The sequence below is a fragment of the Myotis nattereri genome, assembly GCF_964212035.1.
Source record: "Myotis nattereri genome assembly, chromosome: 10".
Taxonomy (NCBI): domain Eukaryota; kingdom Metazoa; phylum Chordata; class Mammalia; order Chiroptera; family Vespertilionidae; genus Myotis; species Myotis nattereri.
The window spans coordinates 33,995,533-34,023,127 of NC_138085.1; the positions used below are offsets into that span (position 1 = coordinate 33,995,533).

The 27,595-nt window shown below is 38.4% G+C and overlaps 1 protein-coding gene across 3 annotated transcripts in view; it reads right to left on the reverse strand.

The window, feature by feature from the left end:
• CTNNA2 (catenin alpha 2) overlaps positions 1-27,595 on the reverse strand; it is a 1,107,789-nt gene that overhangs the window by 46,374 nt on the left and 1,033,820 nt on the right. For all 3 annotated transcript variants that reach the window (XM_081101401.1, XM_081101400.1, XM_081101399.1), the window contains 3 exons: positions 26,003-26,154; positions 15,927-16,040; positions 7,165-7,346 (listed from right to left, as the gene is read on the reverse strand). In XM_081101401.1, the coding sequence (XP_080957527.1) occupies positions 7,165-7,346; positions 15,927-16,040; positions 26,003-26,154 (448 nt within the window). The remainder of the gene's footprint in view (positions 1-7,164; positions 7,347-15,926; positions 16,041-26,002; positions 26,155-27,595) is intronic.

Here is a 27,595-nt window from a genome sequence, read left to right on the forward strand (position 1 = left end):
CATTAATCTGTTCTCCATTGCTGTAACTTATTTTTTTAAAGAATGTTATGTCAATAGAATCATGCAGTTGAGTTGACACCGATACAGATATTTTTCACTCAGTATATTTTCCTTGAGATTTTTCAAAGTTGCTGCATCTATTTATTCCTGAATAGTATTCTATTACAAACATGTACCAAGATTAATTGAACCATTTACCCAAATGAAGGACATTTGTATAATTGCAGTTTTAGGCTATTACAAATAAACTTCATGTAGATATTTGTATACAGGTTTTGGGGTGAATGTAAGTTTTCATTTCTCTGGGCTAAAAACCCAAGAATGAAATTACTGGATCCTTTGACAAATCCACTTCTAGTTTTAAAGAAGCTGTCAAACATTCTTTCAATGTTATTTCATTTTAAATAAAATTTTAAAAACCTAGAGCTAGTTTCATACTCAATTGGTGGAAGGTTAAAGCTTTCCTTCTAAGATCAGGAAGAAGATAAGGGTGTCACTTGTATTCAACACAGCACTGGAAGTCTTAGCTAAAGAAATTAAGCAAAAGAAATAACTAAAATCATCCATATCAGAAAGGAAGAGGTAAAATGATCTTTGTTTACAAACATGATGTTAGATGTAGAAACCCTAAAGGTCTTACAAAACAATAACAACCAGAATATATGAATTTAGCAGTTATATAGTACGAAATCAACATACAAAAATCAGTTGCATTTCTGTACACAAAAAAGTATCTGAAAAAGAAATTAAGAAAGCAATCCCATTTGTAATCACATCAAAAGTAAAAGTACTTAGGAATAAGCTTAACCAAGGAGGCAAAATACTTGTTTACCAAAAACTACAAAATGTTGCTGAAATAAACACACAAATAAATGTAAAGACACTATATATATATATATATATATATATATATATATAGAGAGAGAGAGAGAGAGAGAGAGAGAGATTAGAAGACTTAATTTTATCAAGATGTCAATACTTAATTTTAAGATGTGAATATTATCCAAAGCAATCGATGTAATCCTTTTCAGAATCCCAATAGTGTTGTTTGTCAAAATAGAAAAATCCATCCTAAAGTTTATATGTATTCTCAAGGCACCCTGAATACCCAAAACAATCTTGGAAACTAACATAGCATGGGGCCTCAATTTTCTTGATTTATGGACTTACTACTGAGCATCAATAATCAAAACAGTGAAGTACTGGGGCATTGAGACAAACATGTAAACCAATGGAATAGAATAGAGAGCCCAGAAACAAACCCTCATGCACATGGTAAAATTATTTTGGACAAGGGTGTCAAGGCCATTCAATAGGAAGAGGACAGTGTTTTCAACAAATGATGTTGGGAAAGCTGAATATCTATGGGCAAAAGAATGAAATGGGACAGTTATCTTATACCACGTACAAAATTTAACTTGAAATGCATACAGGCCTTAATATAGGAGCTAAACTATAAAAATCTTGCAAGGATATATAGGGAGGAAACTTCATGACATTGGATTTGGCAATGATGTCTTAGATATGACACCAAGAACACAGGCAACAAAAGGAAAACAGATAAATCTATCAAATTTGTGAAAACACTATGCAACACAAAACACAATCAACAGAGTGAAAAGGTAACTCACAGAATTGTAGAAAAGATTTGCAAATCATATACCTGGCAAGGGGTTAATGTCCAGAATACAGAGAAGCTCCTAAAATTCAACACTAAAACTTAATCAACCTCATTAAAACATAAGCAAAGGACTTGAACAGAAATTTTTCTGAAGAAGATACACAATGGCTAATCAACATATGAAAAGATGTTCAGCATCACTAATCATTAGGGACATGCAAATCACTTGATCTCACTTATATGTGGAATCTAATGAACAAAATAAACTGATGAACAAAACAGGTCCAAAGGCATGGACACATGGAACAGACTGACAGATAGCAGAGGGGAGGGGATGGAGGCGATGAGAAGAGATTTACCAAAGAACATGTATGCATATATGCATAACCTATGGACACAGACAAAAATGTGGTGAAGCCCTGAGGTGGGGCAGGGGCTGAGTAGAGGGGAGTAAAAGGGGGAGTGATGGGGGACTCTATAATACTGTAAACAATGTAATTAATTTTTTAAACGCCACAATTAGATACAATCTCACACACATTAAGATGCTAGTATAAAAACAAAAATTAAATATAAATAAATAAAAAGAGTTGGCGAGGATGTGATGAATTTGGAATTTTTGTGCACTATTGATGAGAAGGTAAAATGGTGCAGCTATTATGTAAAACAGTACAGTGGTTCCTCAAAAAATTAAAGATACAATTACCATGTGATCCAGCAATTCAACTTCTGGGTATATATTTAAAAGTATTGAAAGCATAATCTCAGAGAATTGTTTGCACACCCATGTTCATCACAGCATTATTCACAATAGCCTAAAAGTAGAATCAATCCAAATGCCCAACAATAGATGGATAAACAAAATACACGGTATTGTACCAACAATGAAATGTTATTTAGCCTTAAAAAGGAATGAAAATCTGACGCAATTTAAAACATGGATGAACCTTGAGAACATTATGGTAAGTGAAATAAGCCAGTCACATAAAGACAAATATTCTATGTTTCCACTTATATGAGATACTTAGAGCAGTCAATTTCACAGAGATGGAGAGGAGAATGAGGTTCCCAGGGGCTGAGTGGAGAGAAGAACAGGGAGTTAACGATTCAATACAGAGTTTCGGTTGGAGAAGATGAAATTTTTCTAGAGATGGATGGTGCTGATGGTTGCACAGCAATGTGAAGGTACTTAATGCCACAGAACCATATACTTAAAATGGTTTAAATAGTAAATTGTATTGTATATATATTTTAAACATAATAAACAATTAAATAGCCACATGCACATGTGGCTAGTGCAGTGATGGCGAACCTTTTGAGCTCGGTGTGTCAACATTTTGAAAAACCCTAACTTAACTCTGGTGCCGGGTCACATACAGAATTTTTTTTGATATTTGCAACCATAGTAAAACAAAGACTTATATTTCTGATATTTATTTTATATATTTAAATGCCATTTAACAAAGAAAAATCAACCAAAAAAATGAGTTCACGTGTCACCTCTGACACGCGTGTCATAGGCTCGCCATCACTGGGCTAGTGGCTACTCTATTGAACAGCACAGGTCTAAGTGAGCCAAAGTCATCTGAATAATGTGAAGTGGTCACAGAAACAAGAAACAAAAGGCCAACAGAAAAGAATATATCTATTTATTTAGCTAGCTATCTACACATGCATATTAGGCCCAGAAGAGACAAGATCAGAAATTTGAGTCTTCCTATCTATGGAAAACAATGTTGATAAAGGAAATGTCCCCATTGGCTGTAGTTTCGTCTCAAAATAATGGCTTACACCCTTTGCATTTCCTTAACTTTATGTCTTTTATGGTTTTGACTTACTCATATAAATTAGGCCAAATTCTCTATTTGGGGTGTTTTAAAAGGTGCTTTGAGCAATCTTGTGACATTAAAGACAGAAGCCATCACATTATTCCATCTGGAACATATTTCTGTTTTCTTAGAAAGAACATCAATCCATAGAACTGGGTCTACTATATAGACTTGTGTAACATTTTGTCTTTTTGTAATAGGTAATACTTATACAAGGGTCAATATTTGGAAGCTTTCCCAGGAAGTAGTAAATCCAAAAAAAAGAAGAAAAGGAGAGAGAGAGAGAGAGAGAGAGAGAGAGAGAGAGAGAGAGAGAGAGTGAGTGAGTCGTGGAAAACTATTACTATATCATTGCTATCTACCACTGACCAACAATTCAATTCATATTTATTTCATGAAAAGGTAATAGGTATTAATGTGAAAAATCAATGTAAGTACATTATGAATTCATGCATTCAATACTGAGAATTCCTAAATGTGGAGTTAATCCAAACAAGGAGATTTATTTGCTATAGCTTTCTCAAAACCTCTAACCTGTCAATATATAATGTGACTTTCCAATAGTGAAGATATAGTATGTAAGGAGTGTATTTGCAAATGCATTGAATCATAGAAACCTCTTTTCAGATCCAGGGTGCCATAAAACATGCTTGGGAAATATCACTTCCATCAATCAGCTCAAGCAATATGAAGACAAGACAGTAGAAAAGTAGAATGAATCTGAGGATTAATGAGGAGTCGGGTGTGACTACAGGGCCATGAGTTGAACTATTTAAGGAAGTAACATTTATATTATGTCCTTAAGTTGAAGTACAAATATGTACAAAATGGATAAAGAAGTCTAAGGATCAATAAATGTAGACCTTAGATAGAAAACTCCAGATTTTTATTTTATTCTGTGAAAAGAGGAGGTGATGAAAGTTTTGTTGCAAAGGGAGTTGAATGGTTGTGAATTAATGACCAGGTGTGGGGTGGTATGAATTGATGGGAGAAAAGAACTGTAACTGAAAGATCATTCAAGTGATACCTAGGCTGGGGTACTGAGCGTCTGAGCTAGGGCAGGAATGTAGTTTGAGAAGAGTGGAGTGATTACATGATTATTAGTCTTCTACTTGGATTTTGTAGTTGGATATACCCTAAAAATTATTTTCTTAGCCTGAACTCTATTCTTTTTCAAGATCAGAATTGATGGTTTATCTCAAAAGACAGCTTTGCCCCTTGCTATACAATTAAACTTGGGTTTCTCTCCTGAGCTGTCATCTCCACACCTCTTATTATTGGAACGCAAGACTAGCACATGCTATTTCTTTCCAAAAATGACATCAGTATGGATTCACCCATGCATTACGTGCTTCTGCCATTGCCCATGAGCTAGAAGTCAAGAACTGAACAGCAAAAAGACATGAGGCATAATCAGTTTCATCCTCCATAAAGAAGTTATTACACAAATAACGAGGCAGAACCTCTCCAATTTTAATAATAATGGAGTGGATATCATTGGGATTACTGGATCAAATTAATAAATCAGCTACTGATAAGAATATAATAACAAGCTACTAAATGCAAGGGTATTTTTTTTGCATCCAAATGCCCTTTAAACATATGACTTCAGCAGAGTAGTCAAATTTTAACTCCTTTAAATAAGACATAAGAGTACATAGGAATTATTCGAGGTATGGAGCTGAAATTATTTCTCCTTGAAGTGGAAAATGCAAGGGCAATAATGATAATGCATATGGTCAAATGCAGTGAACTTAGGTGAGAGGCCACAAAAAAAGTCTCAAGTCAGCTACCTCTTTATTAAGGAAGAGGCTCTGCAGATGGAGGCAAGAGCCAAACCTCAGCTTCAAGTGTTCCATTTCCAATTCACACCGTCTTTTCCCTGATCATTACTTACTATCCTCCTCCCTGTGCCCTCACAAATGGGCACAAAACTGCTCATCAGGCCGGGGAAAAATGATAACTAGTAGCATTCTAGACATTTCATTAGTCAAATCAGCATAAAGTGATTACATGAAATCCCTGGAAATTGAAGTGGCCTTCTTTTCACTTTCAAAACTATACTTTGACTAATAGAAGGTCTGTCTTATTTAACATTTCACAAGACCTCCTCACAGATCTCCCTTCCTTGACCAGTTACATATAATGTGCAGAGCAGTATAATTGGCAACAAGACTAGATTCATTATTCAGTTTAAACTAATGAGAATATGTGTTCAAGTGATGTTATTAATGGATTGCATAATACCCATCAGATAAAGTACTAAGACAATGTTGAAAGCAAGCAAATTAAGTCATCGTAGGCCTTAAAAGCAATGTCTGAGGCTGCCATGATAGTATGATTTGTAGAAAATTAAGGCTTAAATAATAGCTCTCACTGCTTTTTCTGACTGTTATTGGTATGTCTCCGTGTAATAAATTCGTGAAGCTGACAGAGACTAAATTTAAAAATTTGACCTTCTAATGAATACAATGACATTTAAAAGCCTCAAAGGTCACCCTCATAACAGTAAAATCATTCCACTGAAGTCAAAAACAATTTTAAAACATTTGGAGAAAGGACCAAGTAATGTCATTAGTACATATTGGCCAGAGGCAAAGGGTAGGGGGGATGAGGTACAGATGTTTCATATTTTATTATCAATTGCAGTCTTTTTTTATTAGAAGCATTCAGAAATCATTAAAAAATTGTCACCCACAAGGTGATGTTTTGACACTGCCATATATCTTACATAGTTTTAATAACAAATATCATGTGGAATCATTAACACATCTTTGCTCACATGGCTGTATGTGTCTCCAGAAAAAAAAAAATCTAAAGTATAGTATTAGGTTACATTTCTATGGCAGAATAACTTACAAATGCATTACCTCTTTAGATTTTAAACCTCTCTGTTAAGTTTATAAGAAAAGTATTATTTCCCCATTTTGCAAATGCATAAAGACAATAAGAGTATGGTCCAAAATCACCTGGTATTTGGACTCAAAATTCAGGGAACTTTTCACTGAGCTTTGCTTTGCCTTATTTTTGACTTTGTGTGGTAGAAGGACAGAAATGTCACCTCCCTCTAAAGAGAGTAATAATGCAATGGCAGAAACAGCAATGACCCGGATGAAGAAAAGTCTCCTGACAGAATTCTACCTGGTCTCTTGATATTTTAGAAGCATTGCTCAGAGCAAAAGAGAATAAAACATACACACTTTTTAATTAATCTGTCAAAATTATGCAGTCAGGTTGGTGAGCCTGATTCTTTGAATATAAGGATAAAAATGAGCTGAAGTTAATGCTAGATCATGGGCTAGCATTAAAACATATTACATGTATACATGTACACCCACACATATGTCTAAATATATTTTTCTCAAGGGGGTATTTACAAATCAGTTACTTTATCTTCAGAATATTTAAATACATTGCAAAATAGTACAGACCAAAAAGATGAGTCAGCCAACCTCCAGGGGTTTGCTATAATGACTTAGAACATATAATTAAAACAATAATTACAAAAATGAATCTGTTCTCCTTGACCAAAAAGACCTATCTGCTATGAATTAGGTTCAGATCATTTTGACTTACACATGTACATTTTCTAATATCCATACCCAGCTTTTATGTCATGTTTTAATTTTCCAGCAAAGCTTTCACGAGCTAATATACAGTTACGCTTATGGGTTTAATGAGAAAAACCTTCAACTCTCTGTCCCTGGGCCTCACCTTGTGAAGTCTGTCATTTCCATCATGATCATGCACATCTGCTTGGCCAGCACAATGATGTCATTGCCGCTGTCATCCCATTTGGCCACTTCGGCATCCAGCTTGCTTTTCTCTTGGTGGAATATCTCCACCTGCTCAGCTATTTTTGCCTTCTCCTCCTGCGGTAGTTGCGCCATGATGGCCTGTGTGGGTTACAGAAGAATGTGACTAATGGTGACAAAGGAAGTACAGACTATAGGTTGTCTCTGCCTCCAGTTAAGCAAAGCTTATGGGCTGTCCCTCCATTCTGGAAAGTAGGTTTCCTCCATCCCAGGGAAGGCAAAAGCACAGACATCTGATGAGGTCCCCAAACTCCCCGTCCCCACTCCCACATGCGAAAAATACGGAGATCCAAAGGCACATGCACAGTCACAGGAACAGGACTTCTCTGCCGCTTTGATGACATACGTTTGTTCAAAAGAGTCTATTCTGGACAATTTTTATATTTGGTCTCGGGAAACTTTTACCAGATAAAAGAACACACCTCTTTCAACACAGAAATCTGTTCTGAGAAGCGAAAAAAGAAAATAGGCCTTCTGTCGCTAAGTAATTTTAAACACAAACCAAGCATCCAAGTGGGGTGGGGTGGGGAGACGTTTTATGAGTGTTAATAAAGGAATCTGTGGTTAGATGCCGAACAAAAATCCCCTCCCTGGGGCATTTCGTGGATGGCACACCTATTCCCGGTCCTCTATGGAAATCCTGGTATGACCAAAGCTCCTCGTAGAGCCTATGAGTGTGTAGACAGAGGCATTGAGATGGGTGAAAATATGTAATTAGGAAGCAAAGGTTGATTTTTCAATAGTTGCTTGGTAAGGGAATGTAGAAAAGGAATAACTACAGTCAATTCTAATTTTTTATAGATTCTTTACTTGCAAATTTACCTACTCCTCTGAAATTTATTTACAACCCCAAATCAATGCTTGTGCTTTCACGTAATTCATGGACATGCCCAGAGATGCAAATAAAAATGAGGCACCTGACCTACAAGTTCCTAGATAAGGTTGAACAAGGGATTCTCTATCTTCTTTTTTCAGCATTTATACTATAAACTAGAGGTCCGATGCACAAAATTCCTGCAAGAGTAGGCCTTCCTTCCCCCGGCTGCCATCATTGGCTTCCCTCTGGCAGCTGGGACCTGGGCTTCCCTCGCAGCCCCGGCTTCAAGGACAGAAGGACGTCTGGAAGGACATCTGGTCTAATTAGCATATTACGCTTTTATTGTTAAAGATAAGTGTCCCTCCTGAGGTATATTTGGTGCCACATTTACCACATCTTTGTACTTTTTTGTTGGTGATTTTTCTTTATAAGATGGCCCCCAAGCATAGTGTGGAGTGCTGCCTAGTGTCCGTCAGCACAAGAAGATTGCAATGTGACCTGGCTGGTGTGGCTGTTGGTTGGAGTGTTGTCCCATACACCAAAGGGTGACAGCTTCAATTCCTGGTCAGGGTACAAGCCCAGGTTTCAGGTTCTATCTCTGGTTTGGGTGCGTGTGGAAGGCAACTGATGGATGTTCTTCTCTCTCTCTCCCTTCCTCACTTTAATTTTTTTTATAAAAAAAAAAGTTTATGATGTGCCTTATTGAGAAAACACATGTATTAGATGAGCTTCATGAGTTATAGTCCTCTTGGCCATGTCAGTTCAATGTAAGTGAATCAAAATGATAAAATAAGATAGCCAAATGGAAACACTCATTACACAAGATTATATATGATTGACTGAAGAAAGTGTTGAGACTAACAGCTCTTAGGAATCTAACCTTGTGTTTTCCCTAGCAACAATAATTACATATCACTAATTAAGTGTTCATCATAACTACAGAACATAAGTACCACATGAAGAGAATAAACTGTATTTGTTAAGCAGTATTTATGTAGCAGGCACTCAGGGAACTGACATCACCTCATTGCATCCTCACAGAACCATGCACAACCTTCCTCACTGCAGAGGCATATGAATAATATCTGCCTAGGATTCCTCATCCTGAGATACACATGTTCTCCCAAAGAGAGACCAAGAAAGCATGATTTGAGGGACCTACAACTTTTACAAAGGACAAGTAAAACAGGACCAGCTGCTTCCTAAATTGTAAAGCTCCTCCCAACATAAGCGAATTGTTTTGAGGTAGCTGATGTCTAATAGAAATATCAGTGGATGTAAACTCAGAAAAACTGGTCTCAACCAGGCTCTGCACTGACTTGAGTTAGCACCTCACTGCTACTGGCTTATATCTTTAACATCTTCAGATATAAGAATAGTAAACAATTGCCTCAAAATGGCAATTGAAATAAATGTGTTGAGTTTTTTTCTGACAAAAATGAAATTAAGCATGTGCGGGATTATTGTTAACATTATTTTATCATCATTTCTATATTAGTTTTCCTTTCCAGCTACCCTTATAACTTATTATTTAGTTGCCATCAAAGGGAAGGAATTGGCCCAGAGTCTGTATCAGTATTTATAGATACAGGACTGACATGAAATCCAGATATATAAACTGAGTATTATGCTGAGAAACTTACTGATGTGAAACACACACACACACACACACACACACACACACACACACACACACACAACTTAATCTACTTCATAATTCTATAAGAATAATACTATTATTACCCCTATTTTATTAATAATGATGACAAGGTCTAGAGAAATTAAATTCCAAGTATTATACAATCAATAAGCTATAGGAATAGGATTCAAACCCAAGCCAGCTAACACCATACTTAATCACTGTGTACAACTGAATCACCATGCATGGTCATACAGGTTAGACACTGCATAGCAGTCTCAGTCAATAGGACAAATGCCCCTGAAATCATAGTACTGTCCACCAGGCTGAGTATCTTACAGATGAGGGAGGTGTCTTTGTCTGATTTGCATAAAGGTGTCATTGGACTAGCAGTTGCCTGGATGCTATATCTCACTAGCCATGTTTACTAATGTCCATGTATGCATGTAACTCTATGTAAATAGTACACATCTGAGTGTGTACATAATATATGTGTGTAGGTGTGAATCTGTGTGTTTTATATACACAAGAGTTCATCATAAAGTCATGAATGCAATGTTGTACTTATGACAAGGCAGCTACTCCAATGCATTCAGATAGGTTTGGATGATCTCAAGCTGTCCTAGATTAACTTTACCTCCACACAAAAAGTTGATAATCATGTTTCACTTAGACCTCCCAAGTTCAACCAGCATCATGTAAGCATCCATTATGTATTTCTCTGTAAAAGAATCTGCCAGCCTACCCCATAGACCTCCAGACTCCACATTTAGTCCCAGATGCAAAGCAACGGGTCTTTTGTTATCCCCAAAGGGTTAATTTGTATATTGAAGGATGTATACTAATTCTGTGAACCGTTTCACTTGAGTTTCAACTGTGCAATGTAGCATTTCAATGTTAACTGCCTTGCTTTTCTAATTCTTATTAATGCCCTACTTTTCTCCAAGCTTCCTTAGGGTAGATGCCTCAACATTCTGTTCAGAAGCTCAATACATATCTTTTGATTGACTGCCTAAACATTTTCCCACTTATTCGATCAACATAGTTCAAGAGAAGTTACCAGAACACACAAACATGTTCTATGGGCACAATCCTGAAGAAAAACTGGCCGCTTCAGAGAAGATTTTCAAAGGAAATGTTATTTTGACTCTAGGGATGGTCAACCCGCATAATACACTAAATGCTGTGTGACTTGGGTACAAGTATCATTATATAAGCTTCTGCATATGTAGCCATCGATGAGCCGAAGTCTTTTTCCTAAATATTTTTAAATTGTTCTTGCTTTTAAAAACTTGTAATTGACCTTTTCTGAAACTAGAATTTACAAAAAGGTTATCTATAAACAGTAGATCACAAACTATAAAATTTGCAAGTTAATCAAATTAAAATTCAATATATCAGTTTTAATTAAGCCTTATCAGTGTAACTCAGCAGTTTGAAATGTTAACACATTAAGGCCGTTCTGTCCAAAAATAAAAAAATAAAAATTATAGGCTGGTTACACTGAAATCAAATTGAATCAAAATTTTTTTAAAAAGTGCAATTATTCATTCCCTCAAACTAAGGGAATATTAGAAAAAGTATTTGCAAAGCGGTGAGGAGAGGGAGCGAATCCGCTTTTCTGCTTGTGTGATGTGATCACCTGGGGTGGGCTGGGTGTTTCTGCTTCTGATCTCAGCAGCCAAGCACAGGTCTCCAGAGTGTTGGGTGGCTTGACCTGAGGGCCCAAATCTGTGGCATCAGAAACTTGAGTCCACAAAGTTCCCAAACCCCCCTCCCCTCCCCATCCCAGGGTCCCAGCTTTTCTTCTGAACAGCCAACCGTTTTTGTGTGTGATTAATGTCATAAACTCTACTTTTTAAATAAAAGTACAAATCACACTTATCTAAGCCAATAACCACTCAGCCCCGAATCTTTTCTTTAATCTAAATCTAAAGAAGATCTCAGGTACTTCAATTTCCCATCTCAAAGGGGAACATGACTTTTGAAGTCTATGGGCCTCCATACTGACAAGTGTTAGTTTCTTAAATGCACAGTAAGAGTCTTCAAGTGGATGAATGTTTTTAAATAATGAGTAGAAGGGCTGAAACTCCAGGCAGCCATTTATACTCACTTGGACAAAAAGCAGGATAATAACTATAAGTAGTTAAGGAGTCCTCTGACTTTTACCAGTCTCAGGCGATGAAGTGATACGAAATATCGAAGCAATTGTCCTATTAACTCAAATAAATATGTTTGTGACTCCCTGACTTCTGAGTTGATTCAGGGTAAACTATTTGGCTAACCTTCTAAAGAATGACTCATTTTACAAGCATCATCACCATCACCTTCATCAACTTCCCATTCTCTGACAAGTCTTGTCATACATTTTATCACACAGTTCTCCTAATGACATTACAAGGTAAGATGCTTTATATAGAAGTAAGGGATACGGCATGAAGAAGTTAAGAAATAGCTCCCAAGTCACAGAGAATGGTCAAGACCAAATTTAAAATCAGGTCTTCATGACTCCAAATAATATATTCTCTCACCAAGGCTACGTGCCCAAGAGTTGTTGCTGACCAATTTTAGTTATAACAACCTGTAAAAAAGGAGTTTATAAGATGTCATGTCAGGGTCTGATCACATCTATATTTGAATAGAGCGGGGTATGATCACTCATTCTTGCACCCTCCGTTTCTCACTCCCTTTCATAATATGGTGTAGAGAAGCATCAGACATATAAAGGAAGTAAACACTGTAACTTCAGAATTTGAGAGCAACATTGGAGTGAGTACTAAAAGCTTTTTTTTCCACCTTGACCTCCTTTTAGATTAATTTAACATTTCAGAGAAGAATGTCTGAGTGAGACCACAAAGTAAGGCCATTACCAGGGGAGGACTGGCTGCTAAAAAGAGCAACTGCCTCTGTCAAAAACAACTTCTGCCTCCTTCACAATTTTGACCAAGTTAACACACTTCTTTGGTCAAAAGTTCAACCATCTGTCATCGCAGCAATTGAATGCGCCCTCTTATTTGCAACTTACAGCCTTAATTCTATGTCTCTGATTTGTCATCATCTAATTACAGGCTAACGTAGGCTGACTCAATAACTAATGCTGTCTGCTGCAAGTTAATCACACAGCACAAGACGGATCTCAAAGACAAATCAGCAAGTGCTGGATTAGAGCAATAACTTTGTTCTTACTATCCTGCACCATGTTCAGAATTCATGATGAAAAATAGTTCAAAAAAGTCTATGATCTTTTCATCCGTTGGGTGAAGAAATAACTGATGATGCAATTAGATGCCATCTGACTTTTATTTCTACCCATAACTGGCTTGATGTCTAATGTAAGTAAGATGCATGAAATAAAAGTGCAATGGGACTTTGTTCTTCCTTGTAAAAAAGTGGGAGTGATCATGCTATTTTGACAGATGGCGATTAGAAGAGTTGTACAATGTGCCTTGGTCTTTGAGAAAACAAGCCAGTGGTTACCAGGCTGTATCAATTCTGAGTTGCAATCAATCAAATTGACTTTGAATTGATTAAAGTTTGGATGAATTACTCAAACTTACCCTCTGTCATTGATGTAAAAATGCCGGTTTTACTTAATTTTGAAGATGGATGACTTGGTTGATGAATTAGTTTAGTGTTAGGCCAACTAGGCTCAAAAGACTCTCAGCTAATGATCTTCCCAAGTTTCAACATTTGGGGCGGGATTAAATAGAGTCCACGAGACATTTTCAAAGTAGGGGGCTTCATACTGTTTTATGTGCTTTTCTACTGTCACCAAAAACCAGCCTGTGATCAGAAAAGGTCTCTCTTCCAAAGGGTAACATTTTTCAGAGTCATCCTTTATTGAGCACTTAATAAAGTATGTCAGGTATTTTCCTCATTATTTTACAAACATTAAGTAATTAAAACCCTCAAAGAATTCTAATAAGTAAGTTCATTATTCGCATTGTACAGATGATAGGATTGAAGCTCAGAGAAATTAAGCAACATGTAACAAAGCATGGGCCTCTCTCTAACCTTCATAATTCAAAACCAAGTCTGTCTGAAATCAAAGCAATGCATCGTTAATGTTCTGGATTTCACCCTCACCTTTCCCCTATCAATGTCTATCTATATCTTCTGGATTACTTAATTGTTGGATGAGCCTATCAGGATATACAGTGCAAAAGATAACCTGTGTTTTATGTACAAAGACATTATGACTCATCATAAGGCCTAATATTCTTTGACTCCTCTTTATTTTAAGCTCTAGTTATTTATTACTCTTCTTCTCAATTCCTAAGCCAGTGTCAGCTTTTAGCGTTTCCTAATCCCTCTCCTAAATCATCACCTCTTCCTCAACCTCATGCTTCCTATTGATGATATTTTCTTAAGTTAAATCTGATATAGAATACCAGTATATCTAATTCACAGCTACATTGTAACTTGACTAGGGGCCCAGTGCACAAATTCCTGCACCTTGAAAGGAACTGTGGGCCACGAAACTGTGGTGGGCAAAGGGGCAGGCCTCAGCTGGCCCCTCCTGCTGCGGCCCCTGGTCCCCTGTCTTCCAGCAGCCCCGCTTCCGCCACCATTCCCATGCTCTGACAGCACCGCCACCCCACTCACACCTGCTGACGGCAGAGAGATTAGGGCCAGTGCCAGCAGTGGATGAGAGCAAGGCTGATGCCATCAGTGGGTGCAAGTGGTAGCTGCTGCCCCAATCGCTACTCTGAAGCAGGGGGGAGGTGGAGAAGCCCTCAGGGGCAATTGGAGCCAGCAGCCACCACTGGCACCCGCTGACGGTACGGAGCTATCGGGATCAGTGCTGGGCGCTGGCAGTGGGTGCGAGCAGGTCCATCTCCGGCAGTGGGTGTGAGAGGCAGCTGCTGGCCCCAATTGCTCCTCAGGAGCAGGGGGAGGTGGAGAAGCCCTGAGGGGCCATTGGTGCCAGAAGCTGCTGCTCACACCTGCTGACTGTGCCGGCAGCGGGTACAAGCGGCGGCACCAGCAGCGAGTGTGAGCTGGGCTGGCACCAGAAGCAGGTACGAGTGCTGGGCGGGACCACGACATGCAGGAGCATAGAATTTTCAGTAACCACCAGAGGCTCAGCCTGATGACAGCAACCAGCGCCCTGCCTTGGTCTGGCGCCCCCACTCATCTGCTCCACCTTTCCACCAGGGCCAACAACCATCAGGTTCCCTGCTCTGCCACTTGCTGCCGACGGTTGCCATGTTTTGCACGCGCCCCCTGGGGGTCAGTGCATGTCATAGCGAGCGGTTATTCAGTTGTTCCACCGTTCGGTCTATTTGCATATTAGGGTTTTATATAGAGAGATTGTTTTTACACTATGGAAACTGAGGCTTTAAAGGGAGGAGAACCTCACCCTCCTTTGCAATCCCCAGGTGATTCATCTCCTGCCAATGGCCTTGACTACTTGCATCTACCCCCAAGGAGATACAACTAATCAGATTGGTCAGATTCCAGGATCCTCTTTGGAACACGTGTGTTGGTGGACAGTGTTACAAAGTGCTCAGGAGTGTCCAAGTGTCAGCCAGAGCCATCATCTTACTTTGCTTCCTGCTTCATGCCTTAAACTGGCATACTTCTAGTATGTCTCAATAATTTCTTTTTTTCTATTACATGCAGACAAATCTAGGGCCATTGCCCTGGCCAGAGGTGGGGAAGGGAGAGAAAGAGGAAGGGATCTCTCTGTATTCTGATAGTTTTGAATCAATTTCAAAAGATGTGGTCTTATTTATTAGAGACCCTAGGCCAGAGTATGGAGCAATGATAGCCCATCCAATAACAAACAGTACTATAATTCTCCATTTGTCATCACCTCTTGTATAGTTAACAAGCTTGGAGACTTCAAGCAAAGCCATGATGTCTATGCCAAAGCAAGATCTGGACATCCTGTGTCCATGGCTGTGGGACCATCTGATCTAAGCATAACCTCCATCCCCAACAATGCCCACTATACACATAAGTGGTTGATTTCTTATGGCTGCTATTTTTCAAGTGATGGAGAGAAAACCAAGTTAAAAGAAATCAGAAGCTGTGGTGGTGATGTCCACTATGAGTCACTAACAAACAACCCTAGATGGGAGCACACATTTTGGAGCCATGAATCCGGGGCTCCAAGTCCCTGGAAATTGGAAATTCCCTCAAACTAAGGTGGTGAACGCAGCCCCGGTGCAACCAACCAATGTTCTGGGTGTCCACTCACCCGCGCACTCTGCCCTGCGATGAGCTGGTCGTCCTCGGTCTGAACACTTGTCCTACTGCGAACGTCATAGTCCTCCTGCTCAAAGTCAGAATCGTCCTCTAGTTCTTCTGGAGTCTAAAGATAGAGGAAAGAGAAAACTCATTATATTTTCCATTGAACCTTCACCCCCATCCATACACTTCATCACTGCTAAAGCCAAGTAGCCCCCAAAGAGAGTTTGTAGGGGATTATATGTAGAGGGTTATGTGGGCAGGTAATGGCTAGAATAGCATCAGAAAAATCAAGCTGCCCTAGTTTATCTCTTTTAAAAAAATACATTTTATTCATTACTTCCTTCTGTAGGTGTAGCAAGTCTAAAATTCTTTATCTTACATGCTTTTTAAGAAAAATATATTTGTGTATTTCCACCCATACAAATATATTCTGCGAGAAAATCATCATCAATAACAATAGTTACACCTATGCTGTTTCTGTAATGCCCATTTTGCTCTGTTAAAGCTCTCTTTTATTTTCAATAAGCCTGAAAAGGTTTGGTCACTTCCAGGCCAGTGCTGGACCTGATGAAATACCTGATGTGGTCACTAAGCCATTTAGTATACAAGTTGCCACTATAGACTATGGAGTCAAAAATGCCTAAATATGAATCCCTACATGACCATGGGAAAATCCTCCTTAGCTTTGGTTTCCAAGTCTGTGGATAGGTATTGAAAACAGTAGCTACCTGTATGATTGCTGTGCAGATCAAGGAATGTACTCTGTGTAGAGTGTCTGGTACATAAGCATTGTAAAAAGGAGTGCCATCATTATTACTTGGGATTTTGAAACAAATTCATTCAAACATTTTTTTTATAGTAAAGCCACCAACTACTACATACCCACTAAGGACTAACTTTTTCATACATTGCATCCATTTACCTCAGTACAGCACAATAACATAATTTTGGAGACTTAAGCAGAACCACGGTGTCTGTGCCAATGCAAAATCTAGGCATTCTGTGCCCCCTGGCTGTTGAGCCATCTAATTGTAATACCAAATCCCAACAAAGTCTATTATGTGTGTATGTGTTTGCTTTGATGTGGCTGCAATGTTTCCAGTGATAGAGAGTTCCCATGTCCACTTAGAGGTGAGAAAACTAAGATTCTGAGAAGTTAAGCAATGTGCCCAAATGCCTCTGAACTAGCTAATAACAGAACTAGCATTTAGACCCAAACACCCAAATGTGTTTGACTCTAAGTTGTTTCACTGTTGTAGTCACAACCCCACCACCATCCACATTACAAATCAGGCAACAACTGAAGGTGTGGAATGGCTTTAAAGTGAGTGGAATTAGCCCTTTCTGGTTTGGCTCAGTGGATAGAGTACCAGCCTAGTGACTGTAGGGTCCCGGGTGAATTCAGGTCAAGGGCACACGCCTGGGTTGCGGGCTCAATCCCCTGTGTGAGGTGTGCAAGAGGCAGTCAAACAATGATTCTCTCTCATCATTGATGTTTCTCTCTCTATTTCTCTTTATCTCTCTCTCTCTCTCTCTTGCCCTTCCTCTCTGAAATCAATAAAAATATATATTAAGAAAGAATAATAAAGTGAGTGGAGTTAGATGAAATCCTATCAAATAGGTACAGTCAGCGTTAAAGAAAAGATACACATGAATCCATGAACCCAGAAATAAGAAACCCTCCCATCTTTAATGACAATAATAATAGGTAACATGCATTAAAGGCTTTCTGTGTGCCTACCACAGTTTTCTCTAAGTGCTTTACGCACACTAACTCGGTTTTCTTCACAGTCCTACAATGTAGACATGATTTTCTTTATTTTACAGGTAACAAAACTGAGGTGTGAGAGGCTATACCTGTTGTAAAGGCTTCTAAGTCCGGCACTTTGAAGCATGTTGTCTAAACTATCATGCCCTGTTCATTCTAAGAGGATGAACTCAGGAGGCTGCAAGGATGGTGCATGAGGAGCAAATGCGGTAGTGCTTGCGACATTCCTAGCTCAAGTCTCATTAGCCTTAAGGGTGATGTCACCCACAAACTGCCTCTTGGCACACAGCAGCACCTCCTGTCAGGGTGCTGTCTTTCAAAGGGAAGCAGTACCGATGATGCAGTGGCTCATTCCCCATCAGTAAGGGCACATTTTCATTCTGCTGGTTTCTTTGGCTACTTCAGTGTAATTAATCAGGCATGGTTATTGATGAAGCCCTGAGATTGGTCTGACAGGCATAAAATAGGGTCCTTCATGCCAAAATCACATCATGCCTAGTAATTTTCCAAGCTTTGGCACACCCTCTTGTTTTCCTTCTCTCACCGTCAGCCTTTTTAATATTTACTTGATCATCTATAGATGTTCAATGTTCTTTCATAAGAATATTAAAGAAAGAGGGAAGAAAGGAGTTTTGTTTCTATACTTTATTAACTAAAGCAGGATTAGGGTGGGCAAAACCTGATTCAAATGACAGGTGTATTTTCTCTTTGGACAGAGACTATAACCTCTGGCCATTCTCACCCTTCTGGAGTGTCCTGTAGAATAATTACAGCAAGTTGGTAAATTCTGCTCACAGATGAGATGACAAGACTGCACACACTTCTCATCATTAGTTTTTGAAAAGGAGAGAGCCAAGTAAAATGGAAAACCTCACTCAACAGATAAAAAGGACAATATGACAGTGTTTATAGTACAATGGCCTTGTATTCAAGTGACTATGGCTCGGGAACCAAAATAAAGTTTAAAAATAAAGAAATGACCTGGATGTGGACCCAGGACAACTAATTGTGTTTGTCCTCATCCTCCCTCTTTGGCTAGTCACTTAACGCGTTTCTGCCCCTCTGTCTCTTCACTCATAAAGTGGATCTAATTATTGCTACTCGTCCTCCCTGCCTCAGAGGATTCTAGAATCAAATATATTCAAGAATCATATATATTTATATAAGTGCTCTGTAAATTATAACAGTGAACTATCATAAGAAGTGATAATGATTATGTTTAATTAAATATACACCTAACAACAATAGCAGTAACAGCAATTGTTTTTTACCACCCATTATGGTACAGGCATTCCACTAAAGGACTTAGTCCTTACAACAACCTACTAAAAGAAGTTAATCCCCATTTTATAGATGTATAAGCAGGCTCAAATTCGAGTAAACTTTCTAAGGTGTCACACCTAGCAAGTTGAGCGTTCCAGAGCCCATGCTTTTAACCATCACACATCCCACCAGACAAATGGATGAAACTAAAATCTCTTCTTGTGCTTTAACCATGCAGCAAACCCATGCAAGCCACAAGCCATTCATATAAATAGTTCTTGTATGTGATGTTTGTTAATTGCTTACACACATATATATAGTTATTTTTGAATTATTCTTTTTTAAAAGTATGTTATTTTGGGTTGGTCAAGGACCTTCACAAATTAAAAGAGTCTTGGAAAATAGTGAGGTTCTGTAATGGGTCCGGAAATAATCAGACTTGTATTATTAGATGGTTTTATAGGGTAAAAGGAATCAACAAAATGTGTAACTGGCCTGGAGGCTGGAGACTGAGGGTCAAGTCTCCATTCTGTCCTATGTGCTCTCAGGGAGGGTATTTTGATAATAATCCAAAACCACTTTCGTCTATACTTTGTTCCCCCGTTCTACTATTATCTAGTAATAGATTATTGTGAAAGTGTGTTTTACCTGTAAAATGGTGAAATTAAACTATTTGGCCTCTAAAATCTCTCCCTTCTAAGAATCTATGAAATTGACTTGTGCTACTATAGAGGCTCATCTGCCTTGTCCAGGATCATATCACACGTCAGTTACAGAACAGGATCCCGCTACCTGCCTCTGGTCCTCAATTAAATGTCCAATCTCCCCTACAACAGCTTCTATAGAGAAGCAAAATGTGAAAAAGGCTGAAGGATGTAGAGTTGTTTCTCCAGGACATGTGAAAAATGTATTAAGGACTATTTAAAGGAAAGTCTCAAATGTACTTGAGTTTCATTGGGAGCAGAAAGATGAGGACATAGGTTGACAACTATAATATGAAAGTTTGGGTGATGCAAGAAAGAAGACTTCCTAACAGAGCTCTATACCACTGGAATGGATTAGAAACCAGAAAATAGAACTAAAGATTTCCTAAAGCCAATCTACAACAGAACCTCCCCATTCAGGATTGACTGGCCACTGGCATCTTTATCCTATATTACTGTGGAGGGCTCCTAATCCAACCTCTTTTTTTCTGCCCTTGCGCTATGCATTCTATTCTCACCAGGATAGCCAGAGTGGTCCCTCTAAGATCTAAGTCAGGTCATGTTATTCTCCTGCTCAGAACCCTTCAATGGTTCCCATCTCACCAATGTGATCCTCAGGCCACACGTGCCATTCTCTCTGCCGAGAACACACTTTCCTTAATACCTTTATGGCTTGTTTTCTCCAAGTCTCTTCTCAAATGTCACCCAGTGACCACCCTTCATAAAACCCACACGAATCCTGTGTTCTATCTCTTTTCCCCTGCCTTGGTTTCTCCATGGCACATTAACTGGCATATTATATCTGTTTGTTCTCTGTCTCCCACCAATGGAATGTAAAGTTTTGAAGGACAGAAACTTTGTTCAGCTCTATATTCAGGGTACCTCCAAGAGTGGGATCTGTAGTGAGCATTCAACAGATATTTGATAAATGAATGGCCAAGATCGAATAACCATTTTTAAAAATCATACTAAATTATTTCTAATTAAGAAAACAAAACTAGATTACCTTATGGGTTGATTAACTAGATAAATGCAACCTATAATAGGTAAATCAATTTTGTCTCATAAGTTGTTTCTATAGTCTCTTCAGCCCTTTATTTTCCAGCTATGAAAAATAATCTTTGCAATTTTGATAATATTCTTGACTTCTTTACCAAGTTCTATTTATATTAATTAATTGTACAAAGATAAACTTCATCGCAGCAGGATAAGGCAGGAAAATACTTCTGTGGAATCTACTAAGGGCCAGATCTATGCAAGTGCTTTATAGTTGGGGTAATACTTGTTCCCACACACAGATAAGGAAACTGAGGGTTAGAGAAGGAAATTAGCATAAAAATAACCCTCCAATATTTTAGCAACAGGTTCCCAAACTTTATTGCTTCAAGCACTCTCATTGCCTCAATAATTTTTCATGGCAACTTTAGGCTAAATAAACAACACCAAAATAACCCACAAACCTAATAGTACTGTTGATTAAGCAATAAAAAATGAATATAGTGAATCAGAACTAACAACTTAGTGCCTGGTACATATTGTATGACTTCTCAGACCTTGGAATACAATTGAACATCTATTGAGCTTGCTTTCTATCCCCAACTACCAGAAACACAGTATCACAATTATATGATGTCATCCAAAGAAATGAACAAATCTGATGTTTAAACTGTGAACTACCTTCAGCTAATATTTCACACATTATCTGAGAGATTTCCACATGTTTCCCTGGACATTTAAATGCCTTGCAATGATCCAGGGTACATCATGCATAGTTTGGGAGATATAAAGTTAATCTATAGTCCTGTATCTGACCCCTGGCCCAGGCCCTGTTGTTTCACACATAACCAAATTAATGGGTTCCATTCACAAAAGGTGAGCATGTAATTTTCATTATAGACTATTTTCATGGTCATTCTTATATGAAGCACCTACTGTTCGCTAATACAGATATCCTAAAACCAGGATAGCATCATCACCTTCTATTCTACTCACTTATTTTACTTTCCAATATTAAATGTTTAACTCTTTTTGTCTTACATATATACATGTGCTCCTCACTATTTGTAAATTATTTACTTGTGAATTTTTCCACTCAAAGTTTCTTTGCATTCCCGTCAGTCCTTGTGTAGTTATTCACAGACATCCACAATATGGCACAAAACTGGTCACCCAAAGTGCATATATCTGGCTGAGGTCACACAACACAATGCTGTGTCTTCCTGTGTTGTGTTCCAGCTCTTATGCTGGAAGCAAATGTCCTTTCTTCAGTCTACTTAGCGCCTTTTTTTTTTTTTTCTTAAAATGGCTTCTGAGCAAAGTGCTACAATGCTGTCAAGTGTTCCTAAGATTGTGATGCTCCTTATAGAGAAAATGCATTTGTTAGATAAGCTTCCTTCAGGCACAAGAAATCATGCATTTGCTGGGAGTTCAATGTTAATGAATCAACAGCCTATATTAAATAAAGTGCCTTTAAACAAAACCACACATAAAACCAGATTGTGTATTTGATCAGTTGATAAAAATATGACCAGAGGCTCACAGGAACCTAAGCCTGAATTTCTTGGAGGAACAAGTTTCAGTATTCTCTACTACAGTGTTCACAGCACCATTGCATAATACACTGCTGCAAATAATAATCAAATGCATGCTGGTGTGCCAGACTTTCTTATTCTCTTCTTAAATGACCATGCTGGAGTCACAGAAAATGCCTATGTAGCTTATAGATCCGGCAGAACATACCTCAGCAAGAAGCAAACAGAACAAAAAAACAGTCTCATGGCCCACCTGGTGTGGCTAAGTGGTTGAGCATCGACCTATGAACCAGGAGGTCGTGGTTCAATTCCTGGTCAGGGCATATGCCCCGGTTGCAGGCTCGATCCACAGTGTGGGGCATGCAGGAGGCAGCCAATGATTCTCTCTCATCATTGATGTTTCTATCCCTCTCTCCTTCTCTGAAGTCAATAAAATATATATATATATATATATATATATATATATATATATATATATATAAAAATTAATAATTAAAAAAACACAACAAACTCATGGAAGAGAAGCAGAGTAGACCTTTTCAAAAAAAATATACATTTTTATTGATGTATGTATTGATGATTGTAAGGGTGACCAATGGTGAGGTTGGGATACAGGAAGGGCACGTTTTGTTTATTTCAGACTGTTGTCTGGAGCTGGCCTAGAGTGCTATCAACGTGAAATATGTATTGATTGCCAAAAGGCAAAGTATGAAGAATTGACCCTTCAAAACCCTTTCTGCATTTAGTTGTTTTTTGTTTTTTTGGTGTTTTTTTTTTGGGGGGGGAGGGGGGCATACATTTCTTTTTCAAAGTATAATCAACACTTTGGGAGAGAAGGAGGCATGGCCAGTTTTTCTGGGAAGGGACCAGCTCTACTTGTCTTACTGTCTTTCTTCCTAAGTGCAATGAAATCTTTTCCAAGCAGACTTCATCATTATACTCAAAAGCAACCCAGGAAATTAAGTGCAAAAGGAAGCCATTTGGGTGCTAAATGGAGGAGGCATTTAAAAATAACAATTTGTACATGCTGTACATTTCTCTCTTCCTAAGTTTTACGTGGTGTGAAATCCATCTGATCAAATCACTGGAAATGTCGAGATGGCAGAATGACACTTCATGCAACAAAGATATGGCATTTTATTGGAAATTGTGTTTTTTTACAGATCATCAATGTATAAATGAATGATGGCTATAAACTTCCTCTGTCTCTCAGATGAATGGTTGTCACAGAAGCGTGAAGGCTAACAAAGCAGAAAAATGGCAAAAGAGGGAATATGGCTTGAGGATTATAGTGGCATTTAGTGCCAAATGCTTTGAAAACATAACTCTCATGGTCTATTACTTTATTTTACATGTTAGTATGTAATGAGAAAAAATGATCTAATTTGTTACAGTCTTAAAAGGCTGACTATCCTTTCTTCCATTCTCCTCTAACTCTCCTATATTTTCTCCCTGTCACCTTCCTATCACCTGCCTAGGTACCTGTCCCCCAGACCCCCAAAACACACCCTACACCCATAGTAGTAAGCACTGTACTAGACAATGCACCACAGTGGAGGGGAAAGAAAAGGACAGCCATTGCTTCCCAAACTTTCACAGTCTTAAGAACGTAAGAAACCTGTAAGTAAATAGCATGATATATACTATCACAGGCAAAACAGTTAGAGGTAGTGAAAGGATAGGGTCAGTATTTTTTGAGGGAGAAATTTTGGGGAAGGAAGACTTGAGCCAGGTCGTGAAAGATGGTAAGGTGGAACTGCCTTATGACCAGAGATTCCACTTCTAGGAATTTATCCAAAAAAACCTGAAACAGGAATTCGAAAGAATATATGCACTCTTATGTTCATTGCAGCATAATTTACAATAGCCAAGATTTGGAAGCAGCCCAAGTGTCTGTCAGTAGATGAGCAGATAAAAAAGCTGTGGTACATTTGCACAATGGAATATTACTCAGCCATAAAAAGAGGGAAATCTTACCCTTTGTGACAGCATGGATGGACCTGGTGAGTGTCATGCTAAGTGAAATTAGACTAAGTGAAATTCATATGTGGAATCTACTAAACAAAATAAACTGACAAAGTAGAGACAGACTCATAGATACATAGCACAGACTGACAGCTGTCAGGGGGGAGGATTGTGGAAGCTAAGTGAGATGGATAAAAGAATTAAGCAAAGAAAAATAACAAAGACCCATGAACATTGCCAACAGTATGGTGGTTGCCAGAGCGAAGGGGGAGTGGTGAGAAGTACAAGAGTGTAAAGAAGGGATAAATGGAAGAAGACTCAACTTGTGGTGGTAAGCACACAGTTCAATATACAGATGATGTATTATGGAATTGTGTACCTGCAATTATATAATGCTATTAACCAGTGTCACCCCAATAAAATCAATTAAAAAAATAAAGCCAGACTGCAAACACCTAGAGAGCAAAACCAAGAAAAAGAAAAGAAAAAGAAAGAAGGTAAGAGTGGTTATTTGTGCCCCAAAGAGAAAAAGGTTGGTAGATGTTTCAGAAGAAGCATGGATGTCAATAAGAGGGAGGAGAGACCCTTTGTGGTGATGCTCCCCTCCACCTGCTCAGGCCACCCTGGAAGCACCATGCTGTACTCTGCATTCTACAGTGGAAGAGGATGGACACATGCTGATTTAATGACTTCAGAGATACCAGAATTTGGGGGACAATGCCTCTGTGAAATCCTGGAAGGACTAGGTAAATGTATTATCCAGAGAGAACAATACTAGTCCATTGAAGATACTTCATGAAACATCCAAATGATCACATACTAGAAAATGAATTATTTAGTTATTGTTTGGCAATGTTGAGGGATCTTGGTTTAGATGCTCAGTGGTCATCCCAACAGAAGGATTTTCAGAATGCACACAGCAAAAAGCTTGTGGTTTCATCAAGCAGCCCAGAGACAATAATAGAGGTTGAGAGTGAGGATATAGTCAAGGGCTACTTGTCCAATATGTTGGAGCTACTGAGCACTTCCAGTGTGGCTAGTGTCACATGTTGGAATGGTAAAGTTTTGGATACATTAGGCTGAATAAAATATATTCTTAAAATTGATTTCAATTGTTTCTTTTTGCTTTTTTTAATGTGTCTACTAGAAATTACAAATGTGGCTTACATTTTATTTCTATTGGGCAACATGTTCATCATTTCTGTTTTTGCATATTTAAGTTTATTTTAAGAAAAACTTCTGTGGCTAAAAAATGTTTTAAAACTACTATGTAAAACTGTTAACACAGTAGGGAGAAAAAAATAGCTCATCTTACAATGGAGTATTATACAGCAGTTAAATGAAATGAGGTAAGTGACGTTTTTTAATAGAGATAGACAAAGACTCACTGTGGGTTAAATTCAATTGCAAATGATACTTATGAGTTTTAAAATCTACTGTACAGTATGAGTACCTGACACTCAGTTTATTCTCATTTTATTTCTTAATTATTGTATATTTTCCATATGACCAACTGTAAACCTATTGTTGTCCCTCCCTGGATGTTTCCTTGCATGGGTCTATATATAATTACCCTTTGGAAGGCTCACACCGACCTGACAACAGCAGACAGAGGATGGGAAGATAGGAGGGTAGGTGATAGGGGGAGGTTCACTGAAAGGTTATATAGCCTTATTGGCAATGTCTTGATTACTTGTGACAAGGAGAATGTAGCTGTGTACCAATGTCTGAGTAAATGAAGAGCCAAACAGCTTGTTAAGTTATTTGGCTAAGTAATTAAAAATAAAATGGTGAGTTCTCTGGAGTCTACTAGAAGGTCTGATGAGCTCTGAGCCACAGAGGCCTTACATACCCTGATCATCAACACAGCCTTTCTGATGTCCCGAACACCGTCATACACCAGGCGAGAGGCATCGATGAACTCATTCTCCTCAAATGGTTGAGGAACGTTGGCACTCAGGGCTTCAATGGCAACCTCCACTTGTTCAGCAAAGCGTGGCATCACTGGGTAAACAAAATGAAAAGCAGAGCATTAGACAATCCTCCTCATGATCCCTTGTACTAGCCCTTGGGTGTTGGCCCTGAGCATTCCAGTGGTTCAGTGGAGTTGCATGTCCACCTGTCCAGTCTGGGTAAACCCAGTTTAGTGGTCTTTGTGTTATTTACTCCATGAATGGTGATGGTATTCAACGGAACAAGCTTTTGAAACCTGCCCCAGGTTATGTGTTAGAACGTGAAGCATAGATTTCATATTATCCTAACATGAGCTGGGTTCTACTTCTGCTAGTTACTATTGTGAAACCTTGGCTAAGTTTTCTTAACCCTTCTAATCCTGTGTCTAAAAATTTAATAATAAGCATGGCTGGTATGGCTCAGTGGTTCAGCACTGACATGAACCAGGAGATCAGGGTTCAATTCCTGGTCAGGGCACATACCTGAGTTGTGGGCTCCACCCCCAGTAGGGGGTATGCAGGAGGCAACCTATTGATGATTCTCTCTCATCATTGATGTTTCTCTCTCTCTCTCTTACTCTCTAAAATCAATAAAAATGTATTTTATCCTTCCTTAGAAATCAATAGGGTAATGCATATAAATGTATTAGATGGTCCATAGAAAACCTCCAGAAATATATAACAAATTTCAGATGGTAAAGTCATAACTGGTGAGTAGCAGACCTTAACTTACATGATTTCATTGTAAAGTATGAATGAAAGATCCCAACCTTTCTAATTTTACCTGAAATGCAGGACTCGGGGTGTTGCAGGTGGGTGGGAGGACTGTGTAAGAGGAGAGAGAAAAATCATGAGAGACCCCAGCAGAAAGCCCATGCAGACTAGTGGGCTCACCGATGAACTTGATCATTCTGTCTTACCAGGACCACCTTTGTGTGAAAGAAGATGCATATAAACTTTTCTTTAAACTAGGACACATACATAGCCACAGAAGTTTGTAGAAAGTAAACTCAGTAGAATGTCTGGAATACTTAAGAAAATGATGCTGATTCACTGATTCTTAAAAATTGTCATTGGATTTGCTCAGTTGTTATCTTGTAAAATCAATTCATATGGCAAAAGAAAGCCAAGAGCACAATTCATTTTATTTACAAGGACAATAAAATAAAAACATACTTCATCTCTTTTCATTTCTGAACTTTCATGCCTGATTCGTCTTTATACTCATTTTCATCCTCTGTGGATATTTTAACATCCATTTGAATCCCTAGTGTGAGAACCTCTGATAAATTACTTTATTGTCTAGGGTCAGAGTATTCAAGATAGAACATTCCTAGAAAAATGTATTTCTACTAGGAAAAGTCAAAGTTTTTTTTTTTTTTAAAGAGGGTTAGAGGAAAACAGAACAATCATTCTTTAAAAAGAAAGTATCAAAACCAAAGCATGCATTGGGTGAATTTCCTTCCATGAGTGAACTGGTTCTCTGTACTACC